This window comes from Cryptomeria japonica, chromosome 10 (assembly GCF_030272615.1).
Source record: "Cryptomeria japonica chromosome 10, Sugi_1.0, whole genome shotgun sequence".
Classification (NCBI taxonomy): domain Eukaryota; kingdom Viridiplantae; phylum Streptophyta; class Pinopsida; order Cupressales; family Cupressaceae; genus Cryptomeria; species Cryptomeria japonica.
Genome location: NC_081414.1, coordinates 578,961,963 through 578,977,181, shown reverse-complemented (window position 1 = coordinate 578,977,181; position 15,219 = coordinate 578,961,963). Strand labels below are relative to the sequence as shown.

Below are 15,219 nucleotides of genomic sequence, written 5' to 3'. Positions count from 1 at the left end.
AGGAATTTGAATTTGGGGGACAATAGTTTGGGCTTCACTGTTGGTAGGAGGCCTCAACAAACCAAACAAAAAATTTATCAAGAAGGGAGATGACTCCCTCCTCCTATGGGATTTTTGAAGGTTAACACAAATGGTTCTTCTCGGGAGAATCTAGGACATGCGGGAATTGGTGGCATTGGTAGGAGCAATTATGGCAATATTGTTTTCCTTTTCTTTATTTATAAAGGACAACACTCTAATAATCTAATGAAGGCTCTTTCTATTATGTATGCAATTGAAAGGGGGTGTTCCCTTGGTTTAAAGAAGGTTATTTGTGAATTTGATTCATAGATTGTGGTGGATATGTTGAATGAGTAAAGGTTGGATGGATTTAATTGACAGTTAGCCTTAGTGGTTAAGCAGATCCCGAACCTTTGCAGCTATTTGGAATATATTTATTTTTGTCATCTTCCTAGGAAGTGAAACAAAATAGCTAATTGTTTGGCTAAGTGGGCTTTTGAGAACTTTCAATTTTGGTGATTAGCTGTTACCTCTGGAATATTTTGAGACTTTGAAGAAGTTAGCCATGGAGGACAAGAATATGTAATGGTTATTTCTAGGTTGTTCATTTTGGGACTTATTCTTACTGATTGAGAGCTATCTTGGTTGGGCCCGAGGCCTTTTATGTTGTACTTCTTGATTTATATTGAATAAATTTTTACCCCTTTTAAAAAAAATAAAAATAAAAAATAAATAGGGATTGAAAGATAATGATAAGTGGGAAGTATTTTAATAGTGAGTTAAATTATGATATTTTGTTAATATTTTGATTGTTTAGGTATATAATCTAATTTATTGATTAGTATTTATATTCATAGACCTTTTACTCTGAACATAAAAATAAAATACAATCAACATTTAAAAAAAAAAAAACTATAACTATAACATTAAAAATATCCCACAAAGGAAACCCTTCCACTACTAAACCCTCCTCCAAGAAACCCAGGAAAGATCCTAAAATTCTGTTAATTGAGTCTAGCACAGAGGATGGTGTGACCCCGCGAAGATCCCACAGGTTTGCTGGCAAACCCCAGATGAAACAAATTATTGTTAGAAAGAACTATGTTAATGAGGAGGATGAAGATTCTGAGAAGGCTGAAAGTGACAAGGTTGAGGATGAGATGGAGGCTACGGAAGGCTCAGATTCCTCTAAGCTGGGTACTAAGGCCCCTGACTCTGAGATAAACAAGGATGATAATAAAATCGCCTCCCCTTATTCTAACACTTCCCCCCTGCACATCTCTGAGGAGGATGGAAGAAAGTCTGAGGGCAGGCAGATTGCTGCTGAAGGTGGGGAGAAGGAGGAGGTGGTGCAATGTGTGGGTTGTAATGCCATCTTCGAGGACCTGAATGGAGTGAAGAAGAAGCTGGAGAATCTCGAGTCCCATGTCGACAAAATTGGGAAATTCGCCATAAAGGTCATGCACTCCTCGACTACTTCAATGTGCCTGTTGCATCAGGAGAAATTGGATCAGGGTGGACTGGAAGGCAACACCACGAAGGAACTGTTTGAGTTCCTTGCTAAAGATTGGGCTGGGCTCATGCTCTCACAACACTTGGGAGCTGGAAAACATTTTTAATGGTGGAAGTTGTTCCTTTTTGTTATAGTTTTATTTTTTGGATCAACTGGATCCCTATTAAGTTTAAGACTCTTGCTACTTTCCTCAGTTATTATACTATGAACAATATGTTGTGTATTTGCTGTTTAAGGGGCTATTTGGACAAGATTGGTTTCAATCTTGGGTTATCCAATAGCTATAGGCGGTTTTTGTTTTTGATGTTTAAGGTAGGGATTGGCTAACTGTTGTTTGACTGCTGTGTGTCTGCTGGTTTAGCTCTCTTTTGAGGCTTGTTGTTCTTCCGGGTCAACCCCCCTGTTTTGGCTACTTTACTATTAAAAACATTAAGAATATCAAACATATAATATATAGAAATAAAACATATACATATAAACCAAAAACAAACTACTTTGTCAACTAATTATTTTTTTTAAAGTAGAAAAGTAGGTATTTATAGTTTAAATAAAAATAAATAAAATTTTAAAATATATATTAGTGTTTACAAATAAAATAATTAAAAAATAACATATAAGTATATAATTTACTACAATTTTCAAAGTAAAACAAATAAAATAATTATGAAATAATAAAGGGTGACTTTTCAAAAAGTAAAATTAAATTATGAATAGTTTATTTAAATTATGATGTTTTATCAAGATTCAGTTGCTAAGATTTTGAGTCAAACTTATTGACTCATATTTCATGAGTAGTTCACATGGACTCATCTCCCATGAGTACAAATGGTCTACTTGGCACTCATTACATCTAGGTGATGATCACAAGGGTGAAACATATAGACTTCTAAGATCTCACCCATCCTAGTGCTACTTTGATTAAAACATACTTAATTAGAAAGTTTTCCTAAAGATAGGCCCATTTAGCTTGCTACTAGTACTATTTGCAAAACATTCAAAATATAATTCGTTGCTCAAAACATCCAAAATGCTAAATCATGTTCATGAGGGATGAGACAAGTAATTAAATAGCCTTGATCTAAGGAGAGACTATGATTAATTATACTCGAGTTGGAGTAGTATTGGGATGGGTGACCTCCTAAGAAGTATTGATGCCTTTGTACGCATCACCTTCGTCTGAATAAACATCACCTAGATGCAATAAATGAACCATTCACATTCATGAAAGATGAATTCTTTTAAATCACCATGCATAATATAAAAATCAATAAAGTTCACTAAAAAACTAGACATGAATCCTAATAAAACATAATATCTAAAAGACACCTTTTAAGAAGTGACATTTTGATCTAAATTTCCACTAATAATTTGATCTTTCCCAATAAGAAAGGTTAAGATAGTAAAACATCATATCTAAAAGACAACTAAGAAGTGATTTTTTAGTCTAAATTTCCTATAGTGATTTGTGCTTTCCCAATAAGAAAGGTTAAGATAATAAAACATGGTATCCATAAGACAACTTTTAAGAAGTGACATTGTAATCCAAATTTCTCTTAATAATTTATTCTTTTCAAATCACAAAAGATGAATATAATAAAACATCATATCTAAAAGACAAGTTTTAAGAAATGACATTTTAATCGAAATTTATTCTAATAATTTGTCATTTCCTAATGACAAAGGTTAAGATAATAAAAAATCAATATCCAAAAGACAAATTTCGTAAGCAACATTTCAATCTATATTTCTTCTAATAATTTATTCTTTCACAATAACAAAGGCTAAGATAATCAAACATCATATCCAAAGACAAATTTTAAGAAGCAATATTTTAATATAAATTTCTCTCACAATCTATTCTTTCCCCATGACCAAAGGTAAGATAATAGAACATCATATCTAAAAGACAAATTTTAAGAAACAAAACGACGTTTTAATCTAAATATCCACTAATAACTTGTTCTTTCCCAATAACAAAAGTTAAAATAATGTCTAGTGTGAGACCCACTAGGACACACTGTAAGGGCCATCTTGTTTACTTAAATCTCCTAGGAGTCACATAGACCAACACAGGTACTTTTCAGCTTTAGCACTTTGGAGAAGCTAAGCACTTATGTCATGCAATGGAATCAAATCCATGCAATCATGAACATCCAAGAAACTTACTACCCAATTCCTAGTTTCAAAGGAATCATTCAAAGAAACTGAAACTAGGAATCTATCTACTGGCCCAATGGAGAAAATAATTCACAGTGCTGCACACTTTGTAAGGTCAGGATTGTTGCCTACCATGGCTCCTATTCCTCCCCTCTAGTAAAGGGCATTCTGAAAGTCAGCACACCTTGGTGGGACCGTGAATGGCGCAGAAGGAAAATTAGATGCATCGTATGTAGACGCCTTCCCGTCCGAACAGGTTAGATTCTCTCGGCTTCGAAATCCCACGTCCTCAGTTTGACATTTTCATTCCTATCACCTTTTCATTCGGAATTCAAAACAAGTGTTGAAGGGCCAGCTATTGGAAACTATATAAGGACCACCCATGCTAGAGACAGAGTGGATCTCTTCCTTGAATTTGAAGCTTTAAAGAATCGCTCAATGTTATGTAGGCTTTCAATAAATGAATCGAATTTCTTGTTTACTGTGAAACGGTGGAAATGCACCTATCCTTGGTCCTAAATTAATTTGCATTTATGCTTCGAATCAATTGCCGCTTTCTCTAGCCCAATTTGGTAAATATGTTGTCTACTGGATTCGATTGTTTATTTTGTATGACATGAAAACAGATATTCCCTTGTCTTAATCCTAGTCGCTCTCTCAGATTTTTGACAAATTGCCTTTTGAATGTTGAATTGCATGGCACGCTATTACTTTGGCATGCAGCTTTTGTTTTACTTCTTTGACTTGACTAAGGATTTTTGTCTGAGAGAGATTTTTCTTTTTTTTTTTTGCAGTTGTTTGACACTTTGATACGTACATTATACTTTGGCGGCTTAGATGATGCGAGAAGCAGGATTCTAGTTGTTTAAAAATTCGACTGACTATGCAATGTAAAAAGCGCGAAGAATAATAATTGATTTTGCTGTTTTCAGAGGACCGCCATTGTCAGTTCTGACTTATCTGAACTGAAATCAGGAAATTCCAATCGCCCTAGTTGACGGTGGCTCACTGAGAGTGAAAATCTGAGGGTGTAGTATATGAATTAGATGTTAAAATCAGGCGGGATAAGAAAGCACGACAAAATTATATACTAGGCGGAAAGAATTGCAAAAAGATCTCTTTGGGTTTTTGGATAGGGGCGAGCTTTGGGTAAGGGGATAAAGAATTGGTTGGAAAACATTGAGGAAGTCGGCTAATTTTGAGGATTCTTTGGGGTAAGTAGTTAACATGGGGCATGTAAATCCTCCACCTGGGTTTGACCCGGCTGGCACTGGACATGATTCCAATGAATTAGACGTTGCAAGCTGCCCCTCTTCTCGTAAAACTATGGATGATGTCCCTGTATATAAGGTAGGCGCTCCGCCTCGTTTGGAGCTGATGAAAGAATTCAAGGCTGCATTGAAGGAGACCTTGTTTCCTGATGACCCTCTTCGCCAGTTCAAGCGCCAGCCCAGGTCGAAGAAATTCAAACTGGGTGCAGAGGCAGTGTTCCCCGTGCTTGAATGGGGAAAGTCTTATTCGTTGAGCAAGTTCAAGGGAGATTTGATTGCAGGCTTAACAATTGCCAGTCTCTGCATTCCTCAGGTATGGACTACCGCCTCCTTATGTTTTCAAGATTTTACAGGTTTTGCAAATAAACCTCTAAATTTTCGAATTTATTGGCAACACATGATAACAAGCGTGGTAACATTGTAGCCTTGAGTGCAGTTATTGAATGATTTTGTTATGAAGATTGCTAGCTGTTATTGCATTAATCTAAGTGTCCCACTTTTGGCCTGGTTAGGATATTGGATATGCAAAATTGGCTAACTTGTCTCCTCAATATGGCCTTTGTAAGTATCTTTGTCCACTTCTCATTAGGGCAAAATTTTTAAACAAAATTATTTATCAATCTTTTCGTTTCAAAAAAATAACATATATATGTAACATAGCCTATAGTAGTTCTTATAAAATTTTGACAAATTTCATAGCCTTACGCATATTTATGGAAAAAAATAGCCAAGAAAAACTTTAAAGACAGAATCTGCTTGGAATGACAGTTTAGCACTTCAGAGGAGTGGCTCGAATATTTTATCATCTAATCTATAGTTTTGAAATTAAGAAATGTATTTATATCACAGGCTAATGTTTTTTAAAAAGGTTGAGATTTACTGTCCATTGTAGTAGAATTTTCCATTCTGATGTTTTAAAAATTTGTGAAAATCGGCAAAATACAACCCAAACATAATCCTCTGTTTTGCATAATTGTTTAGAACTAAACAATAAAGAGTAGCTTAATGTGTGGACAAAGTCAGTTTTTGAAGATTTCTAAGACGAGCTAATTTCAAGATGGCAAAATTTATTTGTTGTTATCAGTGTCTTCAATCTAGTGGGGGTGTTTCAAGTTTAATTTCGCCCTTAGATGAATTTTTTTGTAAACAAAAAGGATTTTTAATTTCCAATCAAATACGTGGTTCTCGAAAAACAAGGAGTAGCCATATTTAGTTATTTGTAGTTTTTTTGTTATTGGGAATTTTTGGCAATATAATTCTTGAAAATAGTGTAAAAAATTACCTGATTCACTAGAAGTAGTCCATAAAAAATCACCTGTTTTGCATAGTGCTTTACCTTTTCATATTAAAGAGTCCCCGATGTATTTGTTTGTGGTTCATTGATTCTTGGAAAAGTTGACCAATCTACTTATTTTGAAAATCTTGTGAAAAGTTAGCATTTCATAATAAAGAATAATTGCTTGCGGTTTACAAGCTCTCTTAGATGCCTGTTCTAGGGGAGTCCTTTCTATAGCTTTAGTGAACAACAAAACTTGATTGTTATAAGCTTCTGGCTATTGATTAACGGCAGATTGCTAAAACGCAATATAATTGCTGTGCTATTTGCTCCAATGGTTAGATGGGTGACTAACTGTTTTGCATTTGTTTCTCTCTTTGACATTTGAAGACACTAGCTTTGTACCTCCATTGATATATGCTGCAATGGGAAGCTCCAGGGATATTGCAATTGGGCCAGTAGCTGTTGTTTCCATCTTGTTGGGAACATTGGCCAGGAAGGAAATAGATGATGTTAAATCTCATGATTACCTCCGTCTTATATTCACATCAACCTTTTTTGCTGGTGCTTTCCAGGCATTGCTTGGAATCTGCAGGTATGCATACATATATACACATTTGCAGAGCAAGTCTGCTGCTTTTAATGCACCATTATCTAATGAAATCTCTTTTGGTCAGGCTTGGTTTCCTCATTGACTTTCTATCACATGCATCAATTGTTGGTTTCATGGGAGGTGCTGCCATTACAATTGCACTACAACAGCTGAAAGGATTCCTTGGCATACAGAATTTCACAAAGAAAACAGACATTATCTCTGTAATGAAGTCTGTATTTGGCGCAGTTCATCATGGAGTATGTATTTTCAATCGTTCTCCTGTTCTTATGCTGTGCAATTGTATAGTATAATTTTCGTAACTATCTATCTTTTAATTCTTGGATCTTTCAAATCAACCAAATTCTTTTGAAGATAGATTGTTTATGCAATGCAGTACTGCTGAAAGTTAGAATTGCTTTAAGAAATCAAGCTCCTATTTTCTTGAGCCATATTGTTTAATTTATTTTATTATTTTACAGTGGAATTGGGAGACAATTTTGATAGGAACAATCTTCCTGAGTTTTCTTATGACAGCTAAATATATTGTAAGTCCCCTGTCTTAGTATTGCAGAAGAATATTCTGCTTTGGAAGTTTCTAATTGCAAAACTTATATCTCTGAAAAACCTGATCTGCAGTTGGCATTTAGGCAGTGTTTGTCATTGATGAAAGTTTCCATACAAATTCAATTAACACACTCTAAATTGTAATCAACTTTGAACAGGGCAAGAAAAACAAACGATTTTTCTGGGTGCCAGCTGTAGCCCCATTGATATCAGTCATTTTGTCAACTCTCCTTGTCTTTTTGACACGTGCAGATAAACATGGTGTGCAAATTGTAAGCCAACTTATCCTCTAGTTCTTGTGATAGTTCTTATTTATTTTTTGTTTGATGGATAAGGGGAAGGAGAGTCAAGTTGTGGTGATCGTTAGGTACTTTTAATTTAGGATGATTATACTGAAATATTCTATTTAACAGGTTAATCATATTAAGAAAGGAGTAAACCCTAGTTCAGCAAGTGAACTTGCATTCAGTGGAGACCTTCTTGCAAAAGGTGTTAAAATTGGTTTTGTGGCTGCTTTGATTGCTCTTACGGTATGGTAAAATATCTAGTGCAGTAATCACTAAATCTTCTTCATGCCATTTTTCTTGTTGATAAGGAGAAGATGCTTGACGCTGAGTGCCAATGATATATAGAACTTATTGTTTGACAATGTTTATGTGCTAGACTAAATACTGAGCTTAGACTTTTACATGCTTATGTTGATCAAACCAGATACTGATATCATTCATTTACATGAGGACTATTTCAGGAAGCTGTTGCAATAGGAAGGACATTTGCAGCATTAAAGGACTACCATTTAGATGGAAACAAAGAAATGATAGCAATGGGTCTCATGAATGTAGCAGGCTCATTGACTTCATGCTATGTTGCAACAGGTTATTTTAAAACTCTGCATTTGTGATCTTCTCTTCCCATTCTTTACATTTTGTATTTTAAATTCATCAATCTTATATATTTGTTTGTTTAAGTGTTTGCTCGTTTTCTTTCACAGGCTCCTTCTCACGCTCAGCAGTGAACTATAGTGCAGGCTGTCAAACAGCAGTTTCAAATGTTGTGATGTCAACCATGGTTTTGCTGACGCTTTTAGTGATTACACCACTCTTCAAGTACACTCCAAATGCAATCTTATCTGCTATCATCATCAATGCAGTCATTGGTTTAATTGACATCAAGGCAGCACGCCTCATCTGGAAAACTGATAAACTAGACTTTATTGCCTGCATGGGAGCCTTCTTTGGTGTAGTTTTTGTCTCTATTGAAATTGGCCTTTTGATTGCTGTAAGTTACTAAGTACCAAATAAGTGGTCTGGGTCTTTGCCATTTTGTGTAGAAAACTGAGGAGGGTAGTTGTTTTTCAGGCTTTGCTCTATCTCTAGACGCACACTTGTGTGTGTATAAAATCTGTGATGAACTTTAATTTATGCTTTCCTACAAGTGTTTATGTGTGTGTGTGTGGATAAAATTTGGAATCAGTTTTTACAATTGCTTTCCTACAAGCATTTATTCTCAAAGAAAGTTGGCTTCTTAACCTTACTTCCAATGGCTTTGAAACAGGTTTCTCTGTCATTTGCGAAAATTCTTCTACATGTGACAAGGCCACATACAGCTCTATTGGGGAAAATTCCTGGAACAAATATTTATCGGAATATTGAACAATATCCAGATGCTGCCAAAATTCCTGGCATTCTTATTGTCCGCATTGATTCTGCATTGTACTTCTCAAATGCAAATTATGTCCGAGAGAGGTAAGAGTTGTTTCATTTGGTTTATTTATGGGGAATATATGCGTTCTTGTATATAGAAGAGTTTCTTAATAAGCACTGTGCTTCCATCTGAATGCAGATCTATATTACAATTCTTATTGCATTTTGACCATGTTCTTCTTCATCTTTTCAAGAATTTATTTTGTGAGATGTGTTCACTCTTTTAATATATAACATTTCAAAGAATATGTGTTTTTGATCCTGTTAACAGCTAAACACCTTTATGAGCGTGCAAACTAGCATCCACTTGAGCCTCTATTGACTTTATCTTAACATATTAAGTGATATTTTCTTAATAATTCTTTCTTAAATGGTATGATGGTGAAATATCTTCCAATGGTAAAAGAAGTCAAACTGATAACATACACAGCCTTTCTGGTAACAAGGTCAACAATCAGTATGGAGCAAACATTGCCATCCTCTATAAACAGATATTTTATTATATATCAAGCTTGAAGGCTTACTAGCAGAGGAAGAGAGGAAATTGCTAAAATAAGTGTAATGGGCAAGGCCAAGCAGATAAGAGTAGAGTGGATGCCTAGATAAACTATATTCTAGAATCTAGATCATTCTCACCGTGCTTGAAACCATTGTTTGTCTCATTCATAGCTTGAATTTATCTTTGAGTATGAGATTAAGTGTGCACCAAACCAAAGAAAATGATGAGGCCAGGGAAGTTGAAACTGTTGGTCCTGTTCTTTTCTATATAAGACTCAGAAGAATCAGTCTGCTTCCAGATGAAAAGTATTATATCAGTCCACTGGCCAAGCAGAAAGATTTTTCCCTAAGACTGAATGTCAATGAATAACATGCTATAATTGGCCATAGAACTGTCAACAAATGATTTGAACCTCTAAAGACATAAAAGTCTACTTCCTTTTCAAGTCAATAAAAGCTTCAACCTTCCGGCTAACAAATGGAAGCCAAATAAAATTAGTGACTTAGAATATACGAGAAGAGCCCCTAAAATGCCTTAGACTTGATAAATAATTTCAAGCATTGATATTTCCAACAATTAAAACATTCATAGACCTTTCAGACCTGGTGATACAAGTGAAGTTAAACAGAAGTCCGTGTTAGTATGATGATTTTGTCTTTTTTATATTTTATTTTAATGAATCAGTATTTTCTGTGTGTCAAAAGCAGTTTCAGCTTTATATTTCTTACCGAGATTCTTGACACATACATTAATGATTGTATACGGTGAAACTGGAATGTTAAATTATTGTAAATCCAACAAAGATCCAACCACATAAAACCCTAGTTCTACAATTAAGATCTACTATACACTAATGAAGAACCTAAAACATGCAAAACATCAAAAACATGAAAGATGATACCATTCACATGCTTAGTAGGGTTTGATCTCCATTATTTCCTATATCCATTGTTTCTCCTATCTCCTTTTATGTAGTCAGATTGATTTTTCATTTTAGTTATCTGTTATGTTATTTGCATCAACTTACAGCTGAGCACATAAATAAGCAGTTACTAGACAAAGTCTTTAATGCAGTAACATAAGCAAATGTTCCAAAGAAAAAATAGTCACTAAATTAGTCCAAGGTAGAAGCAAAGGTTATTAACAACTAATTATCACAAAACCAATTAGGAATCCTATGATAATAGTGAGTGGAATTTGAAAATATTTGCTGAAATTGTTGTACAAAGACACAAATTTATAAAATGATGCAGTGCAAGGCAGTGAGAGCTACTGAATTTGGTTTATATATAGAGGAAATTCTTATCTTCCAAAGGAATGCTGAAAAATGTCTCTTGAAATTTTCAGTTCTCTGCGATAAGTCATGACTAAAAACACTTGCACATGATTTAGCTGCATCTTAGATGGATAATTATAATTTAGTGGAGTTACTAAAATAGAATATTTAATGTTTGGAGCTCTAATTATTGGCAGGCATTGAGGTGTGCCAAATTAATATTGGCTCTTCACAGAGTCTTTTCCATAGTAACTTGTAAACATCCTCATGATTTTTAGCAAAAACCTGTGTTGTGCTGCTAGCCACTAGCTTTGTCATAACAATAAAAGCATACATTATATTCAATGTTTGGAGTTCTACTTATTGGCAGGCATTGAGGTGTGCCGAATCAAAATTGGCTCTTCACAGAGTCTTTTTCAGAGTAACTTGCAAACATCTTCATGGTTTTTAGCAAAAACCTGTGTTGTGCTGCTAGCCGCTAGCTTTGTCATAACAATAAAAGCATACATTTTGAGTATGAGGGATCAAATGCTAGTGTCAAGAAGCTAACAGCAAAATAACAAATGATTCTGACGTATGGGCTGTCCTTTTGCAGGATTCTTAGGTGGATAGATGATGAAGAAGAAAAACTACAGGAGAAAGGTCAAATGAAACCACAATTCCTAATCATTGAAATGTCCCGTAAGTTCCATTTCAGAGATTTCACTTTAATACTCTCATAAATATAAGCTGATTATCTTCTTAGCTCTGAACTGGGAAAATTGAGTAAAGTACTGGAAACACTGATCAATGTATGTGGCTCACCGGCATCTTGGTACTCACTTATTAGCTCTTAAATGTTTCTTTCTTGACTAATGATGGTAATTATCTCTGGTTGCAGCTATCATCAATATAGACACTAGTGGGATTCATGCCTTGGAGGATCTCCATAAAACACTACATAAACGTAATATGCAGGTTAGGTCTTCACCCAGTTTGTTTAAATCTTTGTTGTAATGGTGAACCTTAACAGATCCAAACGGTTAGTAAAGCTTCTGCTTGCTGCTTGGAATTACCGACCACCATCTGTATACTCTTCTTCTCATCCTTTAGTAGTTTTCTGTTCACAGCTAGCACTTGCAAATCCAGCAGCATCGGTAATTGAAAAGCTTCATGCGTCCAGCTTTATTGAAGAAATAGGACAGGATCAGATCTTCCTCACAGTTGGGGAGGCTGTACAAGTTTGTTCTCGTCACTTAAAATTTGATGTTTGAGGAAAACACAAGGCAGGCATGTACAGAAGCCACTTATGGGTGTCAACTGATCCTTCGCCAGATTTACATAGAAGAGTAGGATCAGTGTGTGTGAAATCTACTTTTTTAAGGTTTGGGATCGCTCGGAATGAAATATTGATTCCTAACGAATCAATCTTCGACCAATTTATGGTCTTTTGTTTGCAATTTCTTTCGCTAGTTCTGCAAAGCCCTTGAAAAAATAAATTTAAAAATAAAATAATCTGGTTAAAGCAGATTGTAAATTAGTTTTCATATGCGAGCTCCAAGAAGAGTGTATGGGTGTGGGTTCCTATTCCTTTATTAGGTTTTGGAGCAGTATGTTTAACTTGTTCTGCAAATCCCCCTTCTTAAAAATAAAGATATTAATAAATTGATTTAAATCAGATTGTAAATTGGTTTTCTTTTATGTAATTACAAAGATGGGAGGAAGAATGCACGGATATAGATTCCTATAGAGTCACAGAACTGAAAAAATACAGCAGCTTCTCAAGTTAAAACATTAACGTGCAATGGAGTAAGCACAGTTATGAGAGAATAACTTATACATACCTAAAGATTATGATGAAAGTACTGAGAGAATAGCTTATGCATACCTAAAGATTATGATGGTTCATCTCTTGCAATACATTTTTGAAAAGGAAACAACCCTGAAAATCAAAGAAACAATTATATCAATAAATAGGTAGATAAAATCCTCGCACATGCTTCAGAATTCAATGGCTATATGCCCAAAAAGAGAATCATGGACCGGCTCTGGAAATACATTCATAATGCCTGTTATTAATGGGGATAAGAAACATGAAAATGAGTTAAGCTAAACTTTGCACGAAGTTAATTTGAACTTTGAGGTATTGTTCGTATAAAGGGATTATGGCATGCAATTTTTTGCTCAAAATCTTAAAGTAGCATCGCAATGAAGATTGGCGCCCTTTAGTCCCAACTTCGTTGATATCTGGACTTTGTAAAAGAAATAAAACACAGAACAAACTTGGCAAGTAATGGAGTTCTGTACCAGAATTTTTGTTGTCTCGATTCTCAAGGGTGATACTTAAATTTTGCCAATTTTGCTGTTTTTCTTTTAAGGTAAACTCACTATGAGGATACAATTAAATGCCACATCAAAATTCTAAACCGACTGAGCATATAATCCAATTACAGGTAAGAGAGCTCCCTTGCTTTTGCAAATAAAAATAAGAGATAAGCTTATGTTTACAGAGCTTTATGCAAGGATAACTCAACAAATAGATCTCAAAGCAATTTTCTGCAGCATTCATTATTCTTCTTACCCATGTTAGAGTAGGCGATTTTAAGATGAAATTATAGTGCTCGTCTTTGTGAGGTCCTAGATATTAGGACCTAGCTGTCTCCCATCATACGATGGAGGACCATGTGGACATCTATTTGAGAGGTAGATAGGGAAGAGGATTGGCAGATGAGGTTTTCTTTGTGAGGTAGTTAGGGGAGAGGATTATCGGATGAGTCTTAATAGTTATGATGTTGTGTATTAAAAGATAAAAAGTTTTATAGGGCATATCAAAGAAGCAATTAATTCTATGGTGATATCAATTAGAGGCATCATCCCTATAGTAAATGGGGGTAGAGTGGTAGATAGTAAGACATAAGGGGTTTCAGAGTTGGGTTTCAAATCTTTCAAAATATAGCATGACAAATAGCTCTCTATCATGTAGAGGGGCATGGGAGTGCCTCAAGGGCTTATCAATGTAGTCTTAATTGTGTGCTACAAGGTGATTAATAATATATATTTTGATGTATATGTTTCAGTCTTAACATTTTTTTGGGTTGGACAAGTGTAAGTGAATTGTAAAACCAATAGATCAGCAATGATGACAAATCCAAAAACTCAAATTGAAAATATATACTCATGTTAGACTAATGATGGAGATGAATAAACAACAAATGTGAAACAAATAATTGAAACAACACATCGAACCTCCATTATTTGGGATAAGCTCCAAGGATTGTATGTGATTGCACTTGTGCTAGTTGCTGCTCAAATGGACATCATGACATTTAGACGACTTATAAAAAAATGGAGAGCATGATGATAGTGTGTGAATAGTTGATTATGTTGTTCTCAAATTTTGATTCCCCCTAAAACCCCTTATAATAAAATAATAAAATCTGTCTGCAAAAGAGAAATCAAGGAGAAGGAAACTTTAGAGCAACATATGACAAGGTTTGATGAACCTTCTACACTTTGAACTTATCCAAAGTTCAGGCGAGTATACCTTATGTGAATTGACTTCACACTTTTAAAAGACAGACCCACAGTAAGCCAGTTTGAAAACCAATGAATCTTATCGCCTCAAAACTAACTGAAAAAAAGGAATAAAACTTATGCTCATATTCAGTATCGACCTACAAGATATGTAAAAGATAACCACAAATAGATACCAGTGCCTTATCCAGGCCACAGAGTCATATAAGTTCAAACAATAATCTCACAATTAAACATCTCCAATCATCCCATCACTTCGGCTTCTATAAAACCCCACATATGCCTGACATACATAAGAATTAGCCCTTATCACAACTAGATAGCATTCATCAAATTTAAAGTCTCCCACAAAGAATTTACTGATAGAAATGATTCCTGCATATTTGATTCCCCTCCTGAAGAGAAAAGCTAAGAAACGCATCTATTTAAGAATGCCTTACAATCCATAGTCAAATGAATAACCCTAGATTACTCAAATTGAAAACAACAAATATTTGCAAACACACTTGAAGACAACACAGATTCTAGGCTCAAAGTTGATGGTCTGTATATTGATATTAATTCAGAAAATATTACAAGACACTTAAATGTTCTCCATAAGACTTAAAGAAAGCTCAGATAAATTTATGCAGCGTTTTCTTAAAATTTACTTGTGATCGTTTTTTAGAAGTCCTGGTATCCATTTATAATAGCATGGATGCACACAAGCTTCAGACCTTTCAAAAGAAAGTTTGTTACAAACAACCATCTTTTCCAAGAAGCGGTTACAAGTCCTTTTCAACATCTGTGGCTTCCTCTTCTTGTTGTTATGTTGCAACTTCTTATAACTGCTCTACATCCAACACCGTGTAA

The 15,219-nt window shown here is 34.8% G+C and overlaps 1 protein-coding gene and 1 long non-coding RNA gene across 6 annotated transcripts; one reads left to right on the top strand and one right to left on the bottom strand.

The window, feature by feature from the left end:
* Positions 1 to 2,271: 2,271 nt before the first annotated feature.
* Positions 2,272 to 13,494, bottom strand: LOC131071880 (uncharacterized). 2 transcript variants are annotated; one of them, XR_009112606.2, is made up of 3 exons: positions 13,415 to 13,494; positions 12,722 to 12,775; positions 2,272 to 2,704 (listed from the first exon to the last, which is right to left on the bottom strand). It is a non-coding gene; the product is annotated as an uncharacterized LOC131071880 (long non-coding RNA). The 2 variants fall into 2 exon arrangements; XR_009112607.2 differs by lacking the exon at positions 13,415 to 13,494 and adding an exon at positions 13,141 to 13,409.
* LOC131071879 (sulfate transporter 1.2) lies at positions 3,579 to 12,508 on the top strand. 4 transcript variants are annotated; one of them, XM_058007843.2, is made up of 14 exons: positions 3,579 to 3,926; positions 4,603 to 5,254; positions 5,454 to 5,502; positions 6,608 to 6,812; positions 6,895 to 7,069; positions 7,292 to 7,357; positions 7,535 to 7,648; positions 7,790 to 7,906; positions 8,125 to 8,251; positions 8,368 to 8,654; positions 8,931 to 9,121; positions 11,450 to 11,535; positions 11,735 to 11,811; positions 11,964 to 12,508. In XM_058007843.2, exons 2-14 carry the CDS (start codon positions 4,898 to 4,900, stop codon positions 12,105 to 12,107), a joined length of 1,995 nt encoding a protein of 664 aa, XP_057863826.1. In that variant the 5' UTR covers positions 3,579 to 3,926; positions 4,603 to 4,897; the 3' UTR covers positions 12,108 to 12,508. The 4 variants fall into 4 exon arrangements, with proteins under 4 accessions (XP_057863826.1, XP_057863825.1, XP_057863827.1 ...); XM_058007842.2 differs by having other exon boundaries at positions 4,465 to 5,254; XM_058007844.2 differs by lacking the exon at positions 3,579 to 3,926 and adding an exon at positions 3,949 to 4,242.
* Positions 13,495 to 15,219: the final 1,725 nt, after the last annotated feature.